Raw genomic sequence first — 25,424 nt, forward strand, 5'->3', positions numbered from 1 at the left:
AAAAATCTATCACTTTGTTCTTCTGACTTAATTTTTTATTTACGGTACTAATTTCCTGGTAGACTCATGACATTTTTAGTTAAGAACCAGGCTTAGCATCTAGTAAGCTTCTATTTTAAAATATTCTTGAATTTATGAAAGGATTTGAATGCTTAATCCTTAACTGATAAGTTTGGGAGGCCAGAGCCTAGAATTTCATATATTTTTGAAGGTAGGTGGTCTAAAGAATCCCATTACAAATTTCTGAAAATCCAGCTTGATTAAAATTTTCTTTCTGGCCTATTTTGAGAAGACTAGCTGTTTGAATCAGTCTTTATTCACAGCTGAACTTTATTTTTTTCCTTGAATTATTAAGCGGGTTTGGGCCACAGCAGTGATGGGTGGCTATTTGTTTTGAAGATATTCTTTAGTTTGAAAGAACACATATTCTTTTTGGGTTTCTTTTTCTTTCAATGGATGTTGTGATGAGCCAAACACTGCGTAACATATCCATGTGTCTCTGTGGGGGCTCCACTTGGGCATTTTTCCTGGGTTTGTGTCTGGTTGGTTTCCTGTGGAAAACAGCTGGTGAATGAGATATTTTTGGACTGATTTAGCAGCATTGATTTTGTTTTTTTAAGTCTCCGTGTACTGAGGTAGCAAATCATATCTATCTGATTTAGGGACAAATAATGGCAAATTCCCTAATTGTGATCTTCCACAGATATCTGACAGCTTTTATGAACAGCTGCTGGCCTAGATGACTGTGCTAGCAAGTGCATTTTTTCATTTCCTCAGCTGTAGGAAAAATCTGCCTTGGGTAGATCTAAGAGATGGGAAATGTTTGCTCATGAGTTAAAATGTATTTTTCAACAACAAAAAAACATAATAACTGAACATATACTGGTATAATGGAAAGTGTTCAGAAGCATTAACTGGAGATTTCAGTCTTCTACTATGCTTGAAATAAAATCTCTAGGCAATTCAGTGTGAGCCTTGATGTAGATAACTGGATCAGCCTACCAGTGATAAAATGTGTCAGTCATTTAATTCCTCCAGAGCAAAGTAAATGTGCGATTTCAGATCTCATGCTGCGGACATACAATTACTAGTCTTGTTACTACCCTTTCTACAATAAACTGCATTATGCCCCATGAATTCATATGGTCCTATGCAGTATCTGTTAACAGTGAGAAACAGATAAACTGTATCACACACATATTTAATGCTGTTATATAGAATACAAATGTGCTTTGAGAAAGATTACAAAGACTTGTGTGTATAGAATTACTGTATATACTCGGATATAAGCGGAGTTTTTCAGCCCCAAAAAAGGGATGAAAAAACCTCCCTCGGCTTATATTGGAATCAAGGAGCGTCGGAGCCTGGAGGCGAGGCTTCGAAGCTGGCTGGCCTTCGCCTTCATGGAGTGGGACTGGAGGAGAGCAACGAGTGTTGGCCCCCATGGCAGCGGAGCCCACAGGCGAGGCTCCAATGCTGCCGCCGCTGTTACCACTACTTCTCCTCCTAGGCTAGCTGGCTGGTCATGGACGATGAGGAAGGGGAGGACGGGCAGCAGTGGCCAGGCAAAAAAGAGGAGGAGGAGGAGGAGGAGGAGGGGAGGAAGGAGGCAAGGAAGACTGGGAGGATAGCCAAGAGGAGGAAGGCTGCTGCTGCTGCTTCTCCCCAGTGCTGCTTCTGCCGGCTCCAGGCTGTGGGCAGGCGGGGGAGGGACTTTAAGAGCAAGCCTGCCATCCTTCTCTTTCTCTCCCTCCTCTTCTTTCAAAGCAGTGGCGCGGCAGCAGGCTGAGCATTAAACTCTTCCTCTCCTTCCTCCTCTTCCAAAGAGATGGAAGCAGCACTGCTTTAGAAGGACTGGAGGAAGGAGAGGAAGAGGAGGAGGATGGCCGGCGGGCTCCTAAAGTCCCTCCCCTGCCCCCCATCACCAGAAGCCATTGAGTCTGGTGGAAGTGGGGCTTCCTTGCACCCTCTTTTCCCTAGGAGACCCCAAGGGGAGACTGCTCTCTCTCCTTTCCCCCTCCATCCTCACCAAAAGGGACACAAAGCAGGGAGCCTGCCTCTGCAAACATTCCTCTCTTTGTGTGTATGTGACTTTGCCCAGCTTCCAATCCCAAAGCTATCTTGCACTCCTCTCCTCCCAAGGAGACCTCAAAAGGGGAAGTGGTTGGAGGAGCCAGACTTCTTTCTCCCCCCCCCCTTCCCCCATGGTTTCCTCACCACACTACTCACCAAAAGGGCACCAAAGGGACTCAGGGCAGTTTCCAATGAAAGATGGCAAACATTCAATGCCAGAATACACCAACAATGAGAATAAAACAAGCCCCCTCTCCCCTCCCAGACCCATAAAAACAATTCAAAACTGGGTTGCTGTGAGTTTTCCACCAATATTGAGGTGTGTGTGTGTGTGTGTTAGACATATCGGGGAGTTGTGAGCCTTCCTGATGCCTCTTCCCACCTCATTAGCCGCCTTCCTCTCTTCCCGCCTTGGATCAGACTGAACCACAAAGAAAACTTACAGGTTTTCTCCTTTGATAGAAGGACAATGAATCCCCCTCCCTCCCTGAAAATAATAATACAAAAGAGGGAAAAAGTGGATCTCTGTGTGTAGATTATGTGTTTGGAGGAGGGAGAGATCCCTGCGAAAGAGGTGGGGGAGAGAGAGAATTTTGCAAAAGGAGCCTGGAAAGCAGCTGATCCATTGTGTGAAGGGAAGGGGCAGCCTGTGTGCTGCTCTTGCTGCTTCTGGGTCTCTCTGTGCAAAAGGTAATCAGTGTGAGGAGGAGAGAAAGAAGCCAAAGGGGACATGTTTGTGAGTACATCCTTCACCCAGTCTTTGTGGTCCCTTCCCAACCCTTGATCTCTTCGGAAAAAGCAAAAGGAGAGCCCCCCCCCCCCTCTCCTCTTCCCTCCCAGAGAGAGGAGCAGCTGGAAAACAGGGAGAAAAAAGAGAGCACGACAGGCTTGAGGTTGCATGGTGAGATTCCTTGCCTTTAAAGCACAGTGCAAAACCTGCAAGGATGTCCACTCGGTTTGACTGCACTTCAGTCTGAGCCAGGGAAGGCTGGGAAATAATTCTTGTCTGCTTGAGGTACATGTGAGTGTTGCAACTGGCCACCTTGATTAGCACTGAATGGGCTTGCAGCTTCAAAGCCTGGCTGGTAGCTGCCTGAGGGAATCCTTTGTTGGATGTATACTTTACTGTACAGGATGGATGGATGGATAAAGGGGCATTCAGTTTTGCTAGCTTCTAGAATAGTGTCCATATCTTGACAAATACAGTAAGGTCGTGATATATGAATTTGAGGTCATTTTTTAATTTCTGACAGTTAAAATGTAAAAACAGGGTAGAAACAGAATCTGACCCAAAGACATTTAGAATAAAAAGGTAGAAGGCAAATAAAGCCCCCAAATGTATGTCAGGGCAAACCAAAATAAAGTGATCTGGGTGTCAGAACCCTGCTACTAGAGCCTGGATGTGGCTCTGAGTTTCAGGGTCACTGACATTGATAAGACACCTGCGGCTCAGGACTCGGAGAAGAAACGGCTGCTGGACTTGGCGGGGAATTTGCGCGGGGTTTTGCTGAGCGGGAAGAGACTTTTCAAATGAGGGGGAGGGTATATAAAGGATGGTTGGCCGGAGCCTCCCATTCTTGGCTTTTTTGATGTTCATGTTTCCTACAGTAAAAGTTTCTGGTGATATCACAGAGAGTCTCGTGTGTTCATTCAGGAGCGGCTGTGGTGAGCTGACACTAAGCCAAGAATACGGACACCATCCCGCTGTAGCGGTGAGGTGTAACATGCAAGTGGAGGATGAAGAGCTCTTGGGCGCAGGAGGAGGAAGGTCGGAAAGGGCCACTCCCGAGCCGGACGCTGAGTTCCACCAGCTGGCGGCCCTGGCGTCATCCACCGCTTATGCCCAGCCAAATGGGGTAACCCAGAGGCGTGGAGTGGTGCGGGGAGACAGCACCGGAGGAGAGGAAGGTTCACCTTCCCCAGGCCCACAAAGGATGGTGTTTCTGGAGGAGAGGATGTCGGCGATGGAGACCACCCTGGCAGTGATGTCGAGGGCGATGGAGCGCCTGGCGTTTTTGGCGGAGCCAGAGAGAGGAAGGGAACTTCGGGCTGGCTCAATGTGGGACGTGAGCGTGGGAAGCAGCCAGGGCTTTGCAGACCTCCCAGCACCGAAGGGAAGGGAAATGCGAAAGGAGCCCGGCGCCCGGCCCAAGACCCAAACAAGCCTGACTCGGGTGGAGGAGAGTGACGACGAGGGGGAAAAGCCTCCGAGAATCCCAGCTACGCTCCCAGCTGAGACCCTGGTGCCCCTGGCGAATGCCGGGCGTGGCACAGGGCCAAGAGAAGCAGCAGCGGGGCCCACTGGTCCGCAAGGGGGCTTGCGACGGGCGGAGAATTGGGGATTGCCACCACAGGGACCCCTACCGAGACGAGAGGAACTAAGGATCGAGTTTGGGGGAGAGTCCTCTGAACTGGATTTTTTCCTGACCACGGTGAGGGGCTATATGGAGGACAATGCTCACACTTTTAGAACGGAATCCAGCCGGATACGGGCCATTGGTGCAGTGTTGAAGAGGGGAGCGGCCAGCTGGTACGTTCAGCTGCACGCGCGGCGCGACCCATGTCTGGGGTCACTCCGACGCTTTATGGGGGCCCTGGAGACCCGTTTCCGAGATCCACTGGAGCAGATCCGGGCGAGGGAGAAGTTGAAGACCGTCTCCCAGGGGCAGAGGTCGGTATCGGAGTATGCGGAGGAGTTCCAATGCCTCGCCGAAAAGGTGCCGGAATGGTCTGCAGTAACAAAGATAGAACTCTTCAAAGAGGGTCTCAGGCGGGAGATCCTCTCCTGGGCGGTGCATCGTGATGAGCCCGACACACTGCGCGGATGGATTCAGCTGGCGGGGCGCGTCGAGACATCGCTGGCCCAGGCGAGGAGGCACCGAGGAGGGCTACAGCAGCGGCCGCAGATGAAAGAGGGGAGCCGGAAGGAGGGAGCAACCCCAGCCGGGAGGAGAACGGAGCCGACAGGGAACGTGAGCGCCAGCAGGAGTGGCTGCTTCGTGTGCGGCCGGTTGGGCCACAGGGCTGCCGAGTGCTGGCAGAGGAAAGGGGAAGGCGGAGGCCAGCCCAAACCAAGAGCCGTGGCAGGAAAACGCGCCGAGGAAGAACCACCGATGAGGCACCACTCGGGGGGGTTGGTAAGTCAGGACAAAGCTATGATAGTGGTCCCCATTCAGCTTGAAAATGGCAGCAAACAAGCAACCTGCAAAGCATTTGTGGATTGTGGATGTTCCAGGAACATCATCTCCCCTGAATTAGCCGAGGGATTGGGATGCGAAAGAACGAACCTAGAATCCCCAATAGCTTTTTCGCAGTTGGACGGATCCACAGCATCGGGATCGTTAGCTAAGTACAGTGCCGAAGATGTAAAGTGTAAGATAGGGAGTTGGGAAGGAAAGGTGTCATTTGTGATATCACAAATAGCCAGCTATAATGTTATACTAGGCATGCCGTGGCTGGGGCAGGCCAACCCGCAAATCAACTGGGAGGATAAGAGCATGATCTTCAGGATGGATTTGGAAGAAGGGAGCCAGGAAGTTGAGAGGGAGCCAGGGAAAAGGGGGGAGGAAGACTCTATCAGAATAGCAGAACTGGCAGATAAATTACCCCCAGAGTATCGGGATTTTGTGGACGTGTTTGATGAGAAGGAAGCAGACAATTTCCCACCGAAGCGGAGAGTTGAAGTGAAAATAGAGCTAGTCCCAGGAGCAGAGCTTCCCAAGGCAAAAATATACCCGATGTCAGCTAGGGAAAAGGAGGAACTGAGAAAATACATTGATAAAAACCTAGCGAGGGGTTTCATAGAGCCTTCAAATTCCCCTCTAGGGGCGCCTGTGTTGTTCAGGCGGAAGAAGGACCAAACGCTGAGGCTCTGCATTGACTACAGGGGCCTAAATGCAATCAGTACTGTAAATAAATACCCCCTACCCTTAGTGAAGGACTTGATCGCCCAATTATCGGAAGGACAGATATTCACTAAATTGGACTTAATTGAGGCCTACCATAAATTGCAGATCAAACCAGAGGACAGGTGGAAGACGGCCTTTTCCTGCGCATTCGGATTATTCAATTATCGTGTGCTCCCCTTCGGTTTGTGCGGGGGAGGGGCCGCGTTCATGCAATTGATCAACGAAGTATTGCATCCATTGTTGTACAAGGGAGTCTTTGTTTTTTTAGATGACATATTGATAGTGTCTCGAACTAAGGAGCAACACGTAGAACTAGTCAGGGAAGTCCTACAAAAGTTGAGGGAAGCGAAACTGTATGCGAAGCTTGCCAAGTGCGAGTTCAATAAAGACCAGATAGACTTTCTGGGGTATAGGATTTCCTCCCAGGGAGTGGCGATGGACCCTGCGAAGGTGGAAGACGTGAGGGGGTGGGGAGCCCCCAAAACACGGAAGCAGCTGCAATCCTTCCTAGGGTTCGCGAACTTCTATAGAACATTTATCAAGGACTTTGCGCGCCTCAGTTTGCCATTAACGGATTTGTTAAAAACTAAAGGCAGGGGAGAAACAGCCAAAGTGAAGGCCCCAGGGGCCAAACTGACATGGACAATGGAATGCCAGGAAGCTTTCGAAGCCCTTAAAAAGCGTTTTACTGAGGAACCTGTCCTACAGCACCCTGATATGTCTAAGGCCTTTGTACTACATTGCGATGCGTCAGACCGGGCATATGGGGCAGTTCTGCTGCAGAAAGACGAGGGGGGGAACCTGAAGCCATGTGGCTATCTGTCAAAAAAGTTTAGCGATACAGAAAAAAACTGGCCGATTTGGGAGAGAGAAGCCTTAGCGATCCTAAAAGCACTAGAGTGCTGGAGACACTTTCTGGAAGGAAGTGGAACACCGTTTGAGGTGTGGACTGATCATAGAAATTTACAGTATCTAAGATCCCCTCGTAAACTATCAGCGAAGCAAATTAGATGGGCCCAATATTTCAGCCGTTTTGATTTCAGACTCAGATTCTTCCAGGGGAAACATAACATACTCGCTGACGCTCTCTCTCGGATGCCTCAGCACGGGGGAGGAATTCAGGAATCTGAAGGGAGCCTGTTCCTAGATAAGCAGTGGGGCCTGGCAGTACTAACTCGAGCACAAGCGGCCAAAGAAAACAAACGTACTGCCATTTCCACGGGGGGAGGAGAAATATGGGAGGAAGAGTTGAAGCGAGCGTATGGAATGGACAAATGGTTACAAACTAACAAAGAAAAGGGAGAATTGTGTGGGGATTTGGTGTTTGTAAATAAGAAATTGTATATTCCTGAATGTTTAAGACGAGAAATGTTAAGGAAGTGCCACGATAACAAGGGTGCGGGTCATCTAGGCCCCACCAGGACTATTAAACTGTTGGCCAAACAATGCTGGTGGCCCGGGATGAGGAAAGACGCCAGGGGGTACGTCACGCAGTGTGAATTATGTGCAGAGGGAAAAACACCACCGGGGAAGCCCCAGGGGCTATTGCAGAAGGTGGTGGAGCCCATGAGGCCATGGGAATGCGTGGCCATGGATTTTGTAGGCGAACTACCCCCCAGCAGAGGCCACAGATACATTTGGACAATATTGGACCTATTCTCAAAACAGGCACACTTTGTGGCCCTGCCAAAACTCCCCTCAGCTGAAAAACTTGCTGATTTGTATGTGAAGCATGTATATCGCCTACATGGGTGTCCCGACAAAATAATTAGCGACCGGGGAGTCCAATTTACTGCAAAATTTTGGGGAAAATTCTTACAGCTGTTAGGAGCAGAAAGGAACCTGAGCTCGGCTTTTCATCCCGCAACCAACGGGGGAGTCGAACGCACCCAACAAACACTGTGCCAATTCTTGAGGATGTACACCAATTATAGACAGGATGATTGGGCGGACCTTCTACCGTTTGCTGAGATGGCTTTTAACGGGGCCGTACATTCGGCCACAGGTCGTGCCCCATTCGAAATAGTATACGGACAGGAGGTGGCACCTTTCCCCAGGCTACCCGAGTGGAAGGAAGGAGAGGGCCAGACCGACAAGGAATGGCCGGCCAAAATTAAGCAAGGGTGGCAGACCGTGGTGGAGGCATTGCGGGAAACACAAAAGAAGTACAAGCTCTTTGCAGATCGTAGGCGCCGAGAGGGGGACAAATTGGGCGAAGGGGATCTGGTTTGGCTGAGCACAAAAAACCTGAAATTGGGGTTCCCATCTAAAAAATTGGCTCCACGCTATATAGGGCCGTTCAGGGTAGCAAAAAGAATAAACGAAGTGACCTATGAGCTGAGGCTACCCAAGGACCTAGGAAAGGTACACCCGGTATTCCATTGCAGCCTGTTAAAAAAGTATAAAGGAACTCTGGACAGCGGAGAACAATAGTTGTATTTAATCTTTTCCTTCCAGGACGAAGGGGAGGAGGACGCCATGTCAGAACCCTGCTACTAGAGCCTGGATGTGGCTCTGAGTTTCAGGGTCACTGACATTGATAAGACACCTGCGGCTCAGGACTCGGAGAAGAAACGGCTGCTGGACTTGGCGGGGAATTTGCGCGGGGTTTTGCTGAGCGGGAAGAGACTTTTCAAATGAGGGGGAGGGTATATAAAGGATGGTTGGCCGGAGCCTCCCATTCTTGGCTTTTTTGATGTTCATGTTTCCTACAGTAAAAGTTTCTGGTGATATCACAGAGAGTCTCGTGTGTTCATTCAGGAGCGGCTGTGGTGAGCTGACACTGGGATTACAACCCATGCCTGGTTTTAGTTGTGATTTTCATAGGACTAAAGCAATGTGGTCCGTGGTCTACCAGTGATCCACAAGAACTAAAATATGTTCCACAGCCTCACCATTACTACAACAGATAACATAATCCAACCAAAAAAAAAAAATCTTTGTGTCTTTGTTTTTAGGCCTGTTTCTGGGATTATTTGGGGTGCTGATTCAGAAAGTTGCATTGGATAGACAACATTGGCTCTAGATTATTAAATATGGTTTTCTGTGGCCTAGCAGATGATGACTACTGGATGGCATATGTTCTGTATCAGAAACTACAGCTGATTTGCTCTATCCAATGTAATTTTCTGAATCAGCAGCAAGATAACCAAAGCGAATCTAAAGTTGACCAAAAACTGATTCGTAACCCTTTTGGTACTGATGTTGGAGAGTGATCCCTGGTTATAGTGGTCCCTGGCCAAAAAAAGGTTGGGAACCACTGGGCTAAAGAAATCAATAGGGAATTTCAGAATTAGTAACTTTTCTCCTAAATTCTTTAACCCTACTAATACTGCTATCAGTATTTTTTTTTACAATTCTCAGCTATTATTCACAGTAGGGCTGCACACCAAGAGGATATTTTAGCTTTGAGTGACCTCCAAAGCTGGTGGGATCCTTTCCACATTACCCCTAATGTCTGTCTAAACATATGGACTGTGGGAGACCAAACATTGTTTTTGTTTTCTAAAATTGTTGTTTGTCTGTTGCTTAAAGCAAAAGGCAAATATCGATCTCAACAAAGATTACTCTGGGATGCGAAAAACCGTTGTCTTCACCCACACCTCAGCCATATCCCTAGATCTAGATGGGCAAGCAGGAGTCCTGTGCTCTGAGATGTGGGTGTGTATCTCTTGGCTCTCACTGACAGATAAAAAGGTTGTCCATTGAATGTATGGCAGTAACATTTCATATGCTCCTAAAGTGGCAGCATACAATTTCTACATATGCTTTGAAATGCCAGATATTAAAACTTTATTTGTTATCAGGCCTAAAAATAACAAGCACACACATTCCTAATCTGAAATAAGTCCTGTGAAGAAGTGTATAATTATATTTTGTTTATAGATGATATGTGTATTTGATTTTGTTTAAACAGTCAGGTTTGGCTAAGTTTAAAATGGTGAGTATTTGAATTGATGATGTGTGGGGGAAGGTAGCCATCTTAGAATGCTAGAACAGGTTACCCTAGCAACAGGGGCGGAGCCAACCGCCGCTTGGAAAGGAAAAGGGGGAATATTTAAAAACCCAAGGCAGTCTGTGATTTCCATTCACAGTGAAGGAACTGATTCTTGTGTAGAGGATCAGGGTGGCTCAAATAGAAGAGTTTGAGTCAGGTCTAAAATAAAGAGAATTATTTTAGGCAGTCTGTGATTTTCTAGTCACAGTGGAGGATCTGATTCTTGTGAGGAGAATCAGGTTGGCTCAAATAGAAGGATTTGAGTCAGATCTAAGTTGGACCAGACTAGGCAAGTTAGGTGACTTGTTTAGGGTCATTTATAGAGCCTGTGGATTAGGGAAAATTAATCCCAGGGGATCCAGGAGGATCAGGCTTTAGTGTAATCCAGAGAAAGAAATATTTTGAAAGTTTGACCACCTCATATCCGTTTGTAACCATTAAGCGAAGTGCCTTTAACAAGTTATATGAAACCATCAAGCTCTGTACCTGCAATAAACTTGTTTTGATTTTATTCTAACCAAGCCTCTGTCATACTCTTATATTAAGTTAAGCAACATCAACATCTAAAGTGGATCAAATAGAGAAAGCTTAAAAGAACCAGTGCCATCTGCCTGACGTCTCCTCCATTGGTGGCAGCGAAGAAGATAGTCAAATAAATAATTAATTAACATCATCTCTCATAAAATATCTTTATTAATTGGTGGTATCTGTGTGTGTGTGTGTAGGATCAGAGGGATTCCATCTCTGTCACACATTCCCTGTCGCCTCAGCATCTTTACAATTTGGTGGCAGCGGTGGGATTCTAAAGGGATTCCATTCCCTGTCACCTCAGATCCTTTACAATTTGGTGGAGCAGTGGCGGGATACGTATAACATCCCTAATTTGGTGCCTGAGATCGCTCATTAAAATTTCTGAGGTAAAAGTTATAAAGAATGGCCACCAGAAAGCAGAAAAGAGGAGCAGGAGAGGTTGAGGTGTACCAAGGGGAAGAGAGTTCGGATTCTGAACAACAGACCACCATGTCAGAAGCAGTGATGAGATATCAATTAGAGTTGAGGAAATTAGAATTAGAAGCACAGGAAAAAGAGAAAGAGAGACAGGCACAGATGGGGAAGATGAAATTGGAGAAAGAGACAGAGGCACAGATGGAGAAGATGAAATTGGAAAAAGAGATAGAGATGAGAAAGATGGAGATTGAATGGGAAAGACAGAAACTGACACTGTCTCAGCCTTCTGTGGAGGCACAACCAGGGACTCCCATCCTTAATCCTGTTGATTCAGCCTTAAAGAGGTTTCCTAAATACAACAAGGAGGATGATGTGGAGCAGTTTTTAATTTCGTTTGAATGGTGTTGTAAAGATCTGGAAATAGCTGAGGAAAATTGGATGATTTACCTCAGGCCACAGATTTGTGGAAAGCTATTAGAGATCTATAGCGAAATGGTGGAAGAAGAACGCAGAAATTACACTATATTTAAACAGCTGGTACAACAAAGGTTACAGCTGACTCCTGAATTTTATAGAACAAAGTCCTATTTACAAGTCCTATTAAGTTTTAGAAGATGTATGTATTTTCAGAGAAGTGTATATCACATTGCTAGGTTAAAATATGAGATAAGAATTCTGGGATGGGTCAAACATTCAATAGTTTAAGTAAGCTCTATAACTGTGGGCATATAGCAATGATGAATTATTAATGTAAATGTTACTGGAGATACAATGAAGAAATAAATAATGGGGAATATGTACATTTTCACAACAGCTCACTAGCAGTGATTCTTACATTTTTCTAGAGTCAGCATGTATCAGTGATGTCCTACATTTGCTTATTTGCTGACTGCAGCAATGGAGCTGATAGGAACAGCTTCCTCATTTTGGGGAGAAGGAACAATTGTACTAGTCACCTGTCCAGGTAGATGGAAGCAGTTGCTTGAAAGAGGTTTGAATCAAGAATTTTAAATTATGAAATACATTTTAATTGACTAGGTATGGAATGCCGAATAATACTGTTTTTACCTCTTTGCATTGTTGTGTTGTGAGAGGTAACCCTTGAATGGACAGCATTGCTTTAATACAAGGCACCGGATCCCAGGCTAAGTTAATTAAGTCTGAAAGAAAGTTACTCATTATCCTCCAGCCACCTACACAAGACTTGAAGAGAATGGGATGCTGTCGGGAGATACTAGAGGGTGGATAAGATGACAATCTTTCCTACTTATATTATTGCATTATTCGGCCCTACCTTTGGACTACTCCCAATTTCGCCAAGGAGCTGCCATCACATCCCAACTTCAGTGTTAATGTGGGTGTGCAGGTGGCTGCTGGGGGAGAGGAGGTGATGGGGAACTTTATTTCTATAAACCTTACTTAGGTCTCTTACGTTTATTTGGGAGTCAAGCCAATGTAATTGCTTAAGTCAGTGGTTCTCAACCTGTGGGTCCCCAGATGTTTTGCCTTCAACTCCCAGAAATCCTAACAGCTGGTAAACTGGCTGGGATTTCTGGGAGTTCTAGGCCAAAACACCTGGGAACCCACAGGTTGAGAACCACTTGATTAAGTGAACATAGATGAAGGTAAAAGTTTCCCCCTGACATTAAGTCTAATCGTGCCCAGAGCCGTCCCTAAGTCATTTTCAAGAGTAGGAAAACCAGATTTTTCACACCCCCCCCCCGAACGATGGGCCAGTTTGGAAGAACTCTTGCCTGCCATGTTCCAGAAGCATTCTCTCCTGACATTTCCTCTGGCGCAACCAGCAAGGCTCTGGGGTCTTGATGCCTTTGTGTACTTGGAAGCTTCAGTTTTGGGGGGAGAAGGAAGTGAAACGGAGGTGCCATGGGCCAAAAAGAAGAGGGTGGCCTCCTGGCTTGGGAGGCCTCTTTGCAGGGCGGGGAGCTTCCTTTGCCCAGCTGCAATGTGGGGCTCTTGGTGACAGCCAGGAGAGGAGGAGCCAGTTGCCCCTCTCTAGTCCCACCTGCGCGGACATGGAAGGGCCTCTAGCCTTTTTGGGTGAAGGGCCTGTGCGCATGCGCAGGGATTCCCATCGCCCACGTGGAAGTGTGGCTGGTGGCCCTTCCATGTCCACTCAGGGCTTCCCATTGCCCGCGCGGACACAGGAGGGCCGCCAGCCACGTGCACACAGGCCCTTCACCCAAAATAGTCTTTGAATAATTTTCTCTGGTGTACCGCCTACTCCTGGCCCTGAAACATGCTGTACAAGGATCATCTATCTCTAATAAGAGACCATGTCAACCCATCTGATTATGTATTCTTCTTCCTTCTGGTTGTTGTGATTGTTTCTTATGGTCTTCACTGTTTTACGAGTTGTATAGGTTTTAGATTTTGTTTAATAATGTGTGTATTGTGCTGGTTATGTAATGTATATTGCTGTTTTTATGCTTGTAAACCTCCCTGAGTCCCTTCGAGGAGAGAGGGTGGTATATAAATAAAGTTTTACTTACACATGGGAAGCTGGAGCTGACAGATGGGAGCTCACCCCACTCCCTGGATTCGAACTGCTGAACCTTTGGTCAGCAGTCCTGTCAGCAAGTGGGCTTAACCCATTGCACAACCATAGGTTCTTAACTAAAACATGGTCTTTGTATGTATAATTGTGTGATATAAGAGAACTATTCTTGCATTAGAAGGGAGAAAGAGGAAGCCTTGTGATGCAAGTAGATGGAAAGCTCTGCATCTGGATGACATTTGGAACTGCAAGTAGATGCTGAAAAATGCCATGCATTGCAGATGGAATACGAAGACTCGCTAGAAAAGGAAAGCTGCCAACAGTATGTGAGAGAAAAGTATCATTTTAAAATTCCCTTAATCACTATTCACATCACAAGTGATGCTCAGGATGCAACTCTATACCCAGGAACTTGAGAATATGCTCCAGTGAAATCCATAGAGATCACCTCTGATTAGATATGTACCGTGTTTCCCCGAAAATAAGACAGTGTCTTATATTATTTTTTACTCCCAAAGATGCGCTAGGTCTTATTTTCAGGGGATGTCTTATTTTTCCATGAAGAAGAATTCATATTCATTGTTGAACAAAAAAAATGAACATTGATTCTATACTGTACAGTAGTTATCATCACAAACCAATATAACTAAACTAAACTGTGACTCCTGTCAAGAATTTCTTGTTACTACCATTATTTCCATATACAACTGGTATGTAAGCTGCCCCGAGTCCCTCTGGGGAGATGGAGGCGGAGTATAATAATAACAACAACAACAACAACAACAATCATAATAATAATGTACATTTACTAATCCTGCATGCTATGGTGTTTTGTTTGGCGGGCGCCGGACATGCTTCCAAACAAAAACTTTGCTAGGTCTTACTTTCGGGGGAGGCCTTATATTTAGCAATTCAGCAAAACTTCTACTAGGTCTTATTTTTTGGGGATGTCTTATTTTCAGGGAAACAGGGTATGTGATTAGATAGTAGATGGTTTTCTTTGCTTTGGATGCATGCAACTCTCAGTTGTATTACAAGTTTTAGTCTATTGCAGCAAAATCAACAAAAGTATCTTGTCATATCAGAAAGACTAACAAATTGATGCTGAAGTGGGTGTCCATGCATTAGACAAGTGGATATGCTGGTGGCAGGTATGTAAACACATGAATGTACGGAAAGAGAGAAATAATCAACAAGATAAAGGGGAGATAAAATACTAAAATACAGCAGCCATCACACCAGAGCTTAAATCCATATGTAAAATAAAATAATTGTAGAGATCATTCACAAAACAGTGTCGCTAACAGCACTAGGTACTGATAGGAGACAGATTCAGTAGCCTGAGAAAATTCTCTAGACACTTATGGCTGCATAAAGACCAAATTCTGCCGCTTGCATCCTCAACCACTTGTTTCCAACAATGGGGGCATGGCTGGCAACGCAGCATTTTGGCGATGCTGCGCAGCTCCGGGAAGGGGTGACCGGCTGGTTGAGGAAGCAAGCGGCAGAATTTAGTGGGGAAGGAGTTGCAAAGCTCATTCATCACTATGGTAAGTGCCTAGATGTGAATGATGACTACGTGAGATGTGGTATTTGGGTGTGGCTTTCAACTGCATATAGTAAATGTTTTCTCCTATACTTTGTTCATTTTTAATTCCAAAACGTAACCTACTTTCTGGATAACCCTCGTAGTTAATAGTCCATCCACACCCACACAGAGGTGGATCACAATGCAAAGTGCGCAATTGCACCAATTTGTGTTCATTCAGTTTCTGTTATTGGTAAAGTTGTTCTCTTAGTTTGGCCATGGTGCAAAAAACCCAATTTTGCATCTTAGCAACTTTGAAAAAAACAACAAAGTGTCATTCTTCATGTTCAGGCAAAGTAGAAGTTGTAAATGGAGCTCAAACCTGTTGCTAATCCTTATTTTCTTCTGAGGCCCCTGCACTAAACATCAATATCTGAGACTCAGCAAGATCTCTTGTACAACAATGTTCCTGAAATTCTAACAGAAATCATGGATATTAAGGGGCTAGTGCTAATTTGTTCCTATAGTCTACAGGATTATGACCAAAAGTAAACAAAAAAAAAGAAAAATTTAAATATATAAATATATAAGAATCAAGTAACTAATCATTGTAGTGGCTGGAACATTAAAACTGCTGACCTGAAGATCTGAAGGTTGGCGGTTCAAAACCGTGAGATGGGGTAAGCTCCCATCTCAACACAAATGACCTACTCTATACACAATTGAAAATAAATCAGTTCAATAAACAATATGTCTGGCAAATTAGTTATACTGTTTAAATCCACATTAATAAACAACGTCAGATGGATTGTCCAATATACACTGAAATGCAGTCGGCGTTGTGTATTCTAATGCCGGCATTTATTTTCAATTGTGTATAGAGTAGGTCATTTGTGTTCAGTTGACTCAGGAACCCATTTAGATTGTAAGCTCCCATCTGTCAGCCCCAGCTTCCCATGTGGGGGTATAAAAGAAGCCTCCAATAGGATGCTAACACATCTGGGTGTTCCCTGGACAATGTCTGTAGAAGGCTGATTATCTCACAACAGAAGCAACTTGCTCACTTCTGACACAATAAAAATCTGTCTTTCCCACAGAACATACAGGGCAGATAATCCACAACTAAATTAATATTTTTAAGGAAACTATCTCAAGAAGTGACAAAACATTTTTAATTAACAAGTCACCAAGTCTGAGAGGCATGTGCTGGCGAATTGTAAAATTCCTGAACTTCTAGCTAAACGATACACAACATTATAAAAATTAGCTGACTTTTTTGAGTATTGGAAAATATCTTAGATAACACTGAGTTGTAAAATGAGCTCATAGCAGGAGGAAGAAATTAGTAGCCAGTTAGCCTGAAGGTCTTACAAGTTACGTAATGAAAAAAACCATTGTGAAAGACTAACCACTCAGTATGGCTTTATCAGAGAGAAATCTTGCCTCGCTAGCTTACTGGAGTTCTTCAAGAATATAAGGACATAGATTGGAGTGACCCAGCATAAATTAGGCACTTGGTTTTGTCAAAGCTTCCTGGGTAAACATGGTAGTCATACCATAAATGAATGGGTCCTTTCGTAGATCAAGAATAGTTAAAGAATGGGGATACAAAGAATGTGACTAAATGAGCAGTTTTCAGAATGAAGAAAAGTAAGTGATGTTCAAATGTGTGATGTCTCAGGTACCTTTGGCCCCTGATCCAGCAGCCATTGCAGATCAAAATGAAGAGGATTTGGGTTTTTTCCCACCGCAGCAAGATTCTATCCCTTTCCAGATGTCTCCTGTTGACATTGCAGAGCCAGAGCCAATTAGGAATGCCCTTGAAATGTTGCCGGCTCTTCCCGGATCGCCGGAGAGTTTAGCTTTTGATAGAAGGGCTGATTTCCAAATGGATCGCTCTCGAAAACAAAGTTTAAGGAGAAATGTGAAATTAGCGGAGCGAGGAGATTGTGGCTAAATCAGTTTTCCTGGGAAGTATGAGGAGGGAGGCATCTGGCGTCTCGTTGTTAGCAGCTTGTTCTCTTGGGAACTTTTGGGGAGACACGCACCTGTTTGGAGGAAGCTTTTGGACTTCAATAAAAGTTCTGTGCAGAGAATCTTTGTTGCGGTGTCAACTGGACTTCTAACAGCAAAACACATCGTCTCTTGATCCTGTGCTTCTAAGCAGCCCGTTGGCGCACTTACTCTCGAGTAGACCGGGCGTAGTGTCTCATCCTTGCCAAGTTTGGGCTGCGTTTCAGATTCACCACGAATTGCCTTGTCTTGCCTTGCCTTGCCTTGAATCCTGTTCTGGACTATTATTTCAAGTACTTTCCTAAGGAACTTTGCTCTTTTCCCCACTCAAACCTTCATTAGGTTTGAGTGTGTTTTGGTTATTGGATTTTGGACTTTGGACTCTAATATTGGACATATAACTTTCTTTCTTTGGACTATTATTGATCTTTTCTAAAAGGTCAACTGATTGACTATCTACTCTGCTTATATTTGTTTGAAACTTTTATTGCTTTAATAAAGATATTAGATTGTATATTGGCCTCCATGTTGGTTCCCAGTGTTCGCGCTGCCTAGGGGTGTTACAAAATGCTATGTTACCAAAGGCATTGAGGATAAAACTATCAGCAATGATTTAAGAGAGCTCTGTGGTGTGGTGCAACCATGTGATTATTTCATTCCTATAAACTATAGCCAATAATTTTTTGTGTGTGTCAGGAGCAACCTGAGTGGCATCTGGTGTGAGAGAATTGGTCGTCTGCAAGGATGTTGCCCAGGGGATGCCCGGATGTTTTGATGTTTTTACCATCCTTGTGGGAGGCTTCTCTCATGTTCCCACATGGAGCTGGAGCTGATAGAGGGAGCTCATCTGCGCTCTCCCCGGGTGGGATTCGAACCTGGCAGCCTTCAGGTCAGCAACCCAACCTTCAAGTTACAAGGCTTTAATCCTCTAGGCCACCGGAGGCTCCAGCCAATAATTGAAAAAGATATAGAATGAGCAACCAAAATAATCTAGCAGTTGGAATACCAAACTTCTAAGGAAAGGCTAAGTTGTTAGTTTGAGGAAAGAAAGCCGAACCCATCCTACTTACAATATTGGTGATGGTGGTGGTTGGGGATAGAAGAGGGGGAGATATTTTGTCTTTAATAATTCAGTGGTGATGAATTAATGCAAGAATTTATAAAATTAACTACTAGAAGATGTGAGAATGACCACTTATATGGCTGTAAAAAGGATTAAACTAATTATTGAGGGATATGTTTTTTTTAATGGCTATTACCCATGATAGTTACACAGAACTGCTATCTGCCATCAAACAGCAGAGAAAAGGAGTATTGACACCAATACTCTGATAGGAGATTTCTTAAGCTATTTTGTTGACCACTCCGTGAAAGAAGATGATAGAGTAGATAAGGCTTTGCTCTGATTGAGTGAGGTTTCTTCAATGACCTACAAATCTCTTTAAATGTATAAGCTTTGCACACTGGTTCCTATAACCTTCTGTACCTTCTTGGGACAGTCTCTTTTCAACTGACTACATTTCAATAGCATAATGACTCACATGGAGCTAAAAAAGAGCAGGCTGCATTGATAAATCTGTAGCTGTATCTGTTCAGCTGAAACTCATGGCAGAACCCCCCCCCCCAATATTATAATATCATATTATATCCTTTATTTTGTGCTTTACTCATGAATAGGGGGGGGGGGTGGGTTCTATTTACACTAGTGAATGAAGTGAACACTGTCTGTCTCTTTGTATTGTAACAGCTGTAGAGTACTGTTTAGATTAACTGTGGCTTGTATAAAGTGTTGGCTTTGTGAGTCTATAAGTAAGTCAATTCATCTGACAAACAGCTATAAATCTATCATCGTCAAAATACAAATATAAAAAGAAATTTCAATTGAGTAGAAATATTTGAGGAAGTGATTGTGAGAAAAAAATGATGGCAGGGGAGAAGGCACATTCATGAGCTTGCTTGCATGATTACTGAACCAAGATATATAAAACTATCTTTTGGCATTTCATATTTAAAAGTCATCTGTGTTTTTTGAAATTGTAGCTACAGTTGGGATTTCCCCCCAAGCAAATATGACAAAGTAAGGCTATAAACTTGCAAAAGGTATATTCAATGGTGGAGAAATCATGTGCAAGAAATGTGTGCTTTAGTATCCATGGTTGGTGGAATCAGTACTTTGTTCCCTTCTTTTTTTTTTTTTGCTGCACCTTGTGACAAAAGTCTATTCTAGAATAGGGATATTAAAATTTGATGATTTTATTCTTGAAAGTGATGATGGATAATTTCCAAAGATTTTTTGTGTAGTTCTTGACTGGCATTCTCATACCATGAAGCATTCAGGGAGATTATTTGCTTTTGCAAAACATAAGAATTTTGAGGATTTGTATTAAAAAAACATCATGTGCTGAGAGTCATGTGTATTTCCTGTGCTGCTTTCTATATAAAAATACAGCAATCTTGAATAACAAACCTCAAATGCAAAGATCTTGAAAACCAAAAACATTGAGAAGAAAAAATAAATCTTCCACAACAAAAACCATGTGGTGGAAGTTTTTTTAATGTAAAAGTTTTGTATGTATGATTTTTTGTATTTTTTGGCAAACGAAACAGCCTTTTTGCATAAACAGAAACACTTGGCTATCTGGAAGCAGTGTTTTATTTGCACAGAATATTCATGCAACTTTTATGTACAATTTTAGCAGAAATGTATATTACTATGCCCCAAAACACTTTAGAACATGTGACTGCTAGTAGCTAACTTAGCAAAATTCTTACCACTCTATTATTTTTCCTTGCTGAATTTTCTGAGCAGGTCTAGTGGAAATCCATTTTCAATCAAGAAATGGATGATGAATATCTTCTTTTATGAACAGCCATGGAATATTGAGACCAGACACAAAAGTTGAGTTAAATAAGGGCCGTTTTATCTGACCTAGAGCCTATTTGAATTGAAATTGATCCTGGTAAGGAACAAGAGTGGGGAGTACTCTCATGCAAACTCAGGCCCCTTCTACACTGCGCTATATCTCAGGATCTGATCCCAGATTATCTGTTTATCCCAGATTATATGGCAGTGGTGACTCATATAATCCAGCTCAAAGCAGATAATCTGTGATCAGATTTTGGGATATAGGGCAGTGTAGATCCAGCCTCTGCGGAGGTTAGGTGTCTGTTCCAGACTACTTGTTCAGCCTTACCTTGGGTGAAACACTCGAGCCTTGAGGGAATTCCAATAATTGGATTCTTCCGTGGCCAGATATTTTCTGGAAGGGGCATGGGAGTAGCCAGGCATTAAATAGTATTTGGCTACACACCACAGTGTAACACCTTCATTTTGATTTCACTGAATCTAGGGTGCACTTTTTTGCATTTCAGTGGTTTCCAAAACAGGGTGTGCCTTAGATTCGATGGGACCTCACATTTCCCAGGTTTTTAAACATCTATCCTACTCTGAGAGGAGGGAGAGAAGTAAGAGCCCCAGCCCTAGCAGCTCTGCCACCATTTTCTCTCCAGTTTCAACCAGATTGCTGTTTACCATCTGGCTGGGCTAAGCACCACTTCCTGAATAGGTCAACAGAGTTAATAAACTCATACAGACAAAATGACTTCCAGGTCTCTTCACACTTCCTCCTTGACCCACAGGAAAGATTGCAGTACAAAGCCACATTGAACACACACACACCCTACAAAAGATGTTGTGTATGCAGAGGAAATTCTAAAAAATATTCTGAGAAATTTGTTTGTTTTGTTTTTTTTCTAAAATTGAAGCTCCAAGAATGAGATGTGCCTCATATTTGATGGTGTCTTAGATTTGGTGAAATGCAGTTTTATACATTCTTCAGATAACTATGCCTCTCCTAATACATAAAAATTAAAAAAATGGGTAAATGTCAAAATACCAGTGATTGGTCTGTAGTTCTGCTGTCATAAACCAACAGATTTCAGTCACAACTCTGGGCGAAAGATGGTATCATCTACTACTACCACCACTACCACAACAAATAATAACAACAGTTGTTTGTGGAAGCTATTGGACAATGGTATGTTTAAATAGCAAGAATGATTTACACCTGAAATTGTTGCAGAATATCCTGGCATTAAGTCACTTAGGGAAAAGATCAGTAAGCATTCACCATTATTGAGATTTGCAAATCTGGATAAATATACCATGAACATATAGGAATGATGTGTGGCTCTATGAAAATATCCACAAATTTATATCTTCTGTGACAATAGTAACCAGACTCTAAACTAATAAGTAAAATATGAATGTCATGAGTTCTGCTGAATTATTATTTTTGTCATGATGTTTACTGAGACATACATTCTGCAGACTGAAACTCTGCATGTAAAGGACTCTATCATTCTATCTGCTAATACACTTCTTTTCAATCATATTATGCTTCCAAATTCTACTTTCCATAAAGAAAATATAAAGGTTCCTTCTGAAAACTTACCTGGCTATAGTTCTGTATAGCAGATCGGACTTGATTGCTGCGGGCTGGGAGTTGTGACGTTGCTGTTTCCCCGAGGGCAAGGGTCTGGTTGCTATGATAGCTAGATGGATACTGGAAAGACCCTTCAGGTTTGGAATTGAGCTGAAGTGCACTCTGTGAGAGGAGGCTGGGCCCTGTGTGGAAAGTTAAGTTGGAGTAGTGAGTGAGCAGCACATTGAAAAATATAATGCATATATTTATTCAGGAAGCTAGCATTCCCCATTCCATATACAATTTCTGATGCCTCCCTTTTGTCATTCCAACAATAACAATGGATCATATACATAGTAAGAGTTCTACTCCTTAAACACCATCATTTTGCCACTGTCGAGAAAAACACAGAATATTACACAATTTAGCCTAGTGGTGAGAAGATAAACTCCAAATTGTGGGATAATATAAACTGTTTAAGAGAACTAAATATAATATGAACCTTCTATAATTTCTGGACCTTATGTGGATATGCAATACCATGGATAACAGTAAACTGTATTGATATGAAAGACTTCTTGCCCAATAATATGTCAAAGTTGTATTGGAGAACCTAAAAAAGGCAAATACTGGTCCCATAGATATAAGATTCATGCTGTATTACCAAGATACAGCAGGTTTCCATCTCTCTTCACTTTTATATTCAATATTCGGTTTTCCCAGTTTTCCTGTAAGGATGCCAATGGAGTGTCATGGAGCAAGGGTCATGCTATGCACAACATGAAAGCAACAGGTCTTGGTATTGGTATGAAAGAGCAGAAGAAAATTTTACATGGTACACTCCTGTGTTTATTAATATGTTCTATCCCAGCCTATACACTTGGATGTGCCAAGAGTCTTGTAGTAATAATAATAATAATAATAATAATAATAATAATAATAATAATAAAAAACAACTTCATTTATACCCCGCCACCATCTCCCCAACGGGGATTCGGGGCAGCTTACATGGGGCCATGCCCAGAACGATACAATATAACAGAATATAAGTAGAACAACAAATCATAACACATTAAACAATACAATAAATGATAATATACACTACATTAAGCAAAATCAAAAGAACAATAAAACAAGGGTGGGCCACATGAACACTAAGATTAAAACTCGAGTGGGAAAGGAAATAAGAGCAACAACCACGGAGAACAGGGTCATAAAGTAGTGGTGCAGTCTGGAGGACAGATATTGGAGGAGAGCAGCAGAAGGGATGTATGTAGTAATTACTCTCCAAAAGCACAACGGAAGAGCCATGTTTTCAGGTCTTTCTTAAAGGCTACTAATGTGGGGGCTTGCCTAATCTCACCGGGCAGTGAGTTCCACAATCAGGGGGCCTCAGCAGAGAAGGCCCTCTCCCTTGTTCCCACAAGGCGGGCCTGAGATATCGGCAGTGGCGACAGGAGAGCCTCCCCTGACAATCGAAGGGATCGGGCAGGTTTATGTGTGATGTCCCATGGACCTTTGGGCCGTGAACCTGACTCCATTGTGGACCATAGTGATGAGGAAATAAGTTTTGTGCCAATTCAGCAAGACTCTGCCTCGTTCCAGATGTTCCCTATTGACAATTCTAGTTCAACGCTCATTAAAAAGGCCCTTGAAACGGAGCCTTCTCTTCCCAGTTCCCCTCCCTTTGATAGAAGGATGTTTTTGGAAACTAACAGACAGGAGAAAGCTGGCAGGAGACAAAGATTAGCAGCCAAGGAATCTGCTGATTAACCTGTTTCCCCTGAGAACTCTCAGGGAGGATCGCATCTGGTGAAGATGTTGTTTTAGCTCTTTTCCCTTGGGAAAAGAGCATTTGGACACCTGCTCTGTGAAGAGATTTGAAGTTCCTTAAAAGTTCTGTGTGCTGGCCAGCCAGCGCAGAGTCAACGTGTCAGTTGGAGAATTAACTTCTCTTCCAGCCAAGTGTGGACCGCGTTTGGATCCACTTCCTTCCAGCCTAGCTGTGCTTTGCCTAGCCGTGTTTCCGAGCTTTGCCTAGCCGTGTTCCTTGCCTTGCCATGTTTCCAGCCTTGCCTTGTTGTGCCGTGTATCCAGTCTTGTCTTCATTTCCTTGCCTTGGACTTGCTTTTGAACTCTAGGAAAGACTTGGACATTTCCCCACTCAAACTGCTTGGAAGTTTGAGTGCGTTTTGATTTTTGGATTACAGACTTTAAACTCTAATATTATACATTGGACAATATTTTACTGGACTATATTTGACCTTTCCTGGAAGGTCTATTGATGAACTATATCTTCTGCTTGTTTTTGTTTTAATTTCTTAATTCCTTAAGAAATTAGATATTAGATTGTTTATTGGCCTCGGTGTATTGGTTTCCAGTGCTCTCGCAGCCAGGGGTGTCACATTATGATAGGAGATACGGTCACGAAGGTAGGTGGGTCCTAAACCATTTAGGGCTTTATAGGTGATGGTCTTCCCCTTGAATTGGGACCGGAAAATAACCGGCAGCCAGTGGAGCTCCTTGAACAAGGGAGTGGATCTTTCCCTGTAACTCGCCCCAGTTATTAGTCTGGTAGCCGAATGCTGGACCAATTGTAATTTCCGGGCCGTCTTCAGGGGAAGCCCCACGTAGAGCGCATTACAGTAGTCCAGTCTAGAGGTAACTAAGGCATGGACCACCATGGTCAAGTCCGCCACAGTTAATGAGCACACATCTAACCCCATTTAATGGGAATACTCAGTGCAGGGACTCCTAAGGAGATCTGAAGGTTCAGGCTGGTATGTACTGGACAAGGTGAACTTGCATGTTAGCTATTCTCAAGTCATTTGGACCTCTAAAAATTAAGATAAGAGCAGGAATCAAATTTTTAATCTCCAATTAGAGTATACTCTTTGAATAAATGAGACCTGAGTAAGCCAATATTAATGCAAGTTCCATTGATTCAGGGAGGTATATTCTAGTTGTGACTAACAGCTGGATGCAGAGTAGCAGAGGGAATCATGTGGATTTTTCTCTCTTTTATTCATTTTTATAACACTAGTCTTTTTATGGTAATTACAATGTAATGTCAAGTTATTTACACGATTCCATATCATTAGCAGATAAATGCATGATTATTTCATTCTTTTATATTGCACTCCCACTGATGCAGTAATTACTTTTAGATCTACTAAGCCTAATTACATAATAATCTGTTGAAGCTTGCAGCATATCTACTTCTTGGATATTATATGGTGCCTCCTGTACTGACCTATCCTATCCTGTGATATATATGTGTGTGTGTGTATTGTGTTATATATATTTACATGAAGATACTAATGAGTTCTTCTAAATGAGGAAGAGAAGAAGTGAGGGAGTAAGAAGAAGGGAGAGAAATGCATACAAATATGAATATCCAGGGAATTACCATTAATCACGGCTATTTTGGGGCACATGCCAGCCATGAAGGGCATGATGAAGTACTGTAGATGACTTCCATTACACTCTCTTGATAAGAAAGTGCATTATGTAGATTGATGTGGAAGTGAATAGATTTCATTACTTCATTCCTTTCTCATGATAGAGAAAGAGGAGGAAGACAAACCTCAAGACTCAAATATAATATTCATATCCACCCTCTTTTTGCTTCAATAACCTATCTCAATCAATCACCTAACCAATCATCCTTCTGTCCAGTGGTCTCCCAAGTATTTAAATACACACCAGTTTTTAAAGAATAATAATTCCTTACTGATGTGAGATAGCTGCTGCTGCTGCTGACAGTTTATTTTCCATAAAAGAGAGTGAAAACAACAGATGAAAACGAAGGTCAAAAATTTAAACCGTGAAACTGGGCTCTTCTAGTGGCAAATGTATCAGAAAGGTGTGGTATTTGTTGCTATGCATCTCTTTAAAACAACAGCAACACTGAAACAAAGATTCCATGTATTGGCATTTCTTTGCACCAGCTGAAGTATTTTATTCCAACTCACAAGTGGATTTCTTGTTCTGAAAGATATCACAACAACAACAAAAC

General features: G+C 43.3%; 1 protein-coding gene across 10 annotated transcripts in view; it reads right to left on the bottom strand.

The window, feature by feature from the left end:
• ctnnd2 (catenin delta 2) overlaps positions 1 to 25,424 on the bottom strand; it is a 932,891-nt gene that overhangs the window by 402,209 nt on the left and 505,258 nt on the right. For all 10 annotated transcript variants that reach the window (XM_062979377.1, XM_062979381.1, XM_062979376.1 and 7 more), the window contains exon 6: positions 21,437 to 21,609. In XM_062979377.1, the coding sequence (XP_062835447.1) occupies positions 21,437 to 21,609 (173 nt within the window). The remainder of the gene's footprint in view (positions 1 to 21,436; positions 21,610 to 25,424) is intronic.

This window comes from Anolis carolinensis, chromosome 4 (assembly GCF_035594765.1).
Source record: "Anolis carolinensis isolate JA03-04 chromosome 4, rAnoCar3.1.pri, whole genome shotgun sequence".
Classification (NCBI taxonomy): Eukaryota; Metazoa; Chordata; class Lepidosauria; order Squamata; family Dactyloidae; genus Anolis; species Anolis carolinensis.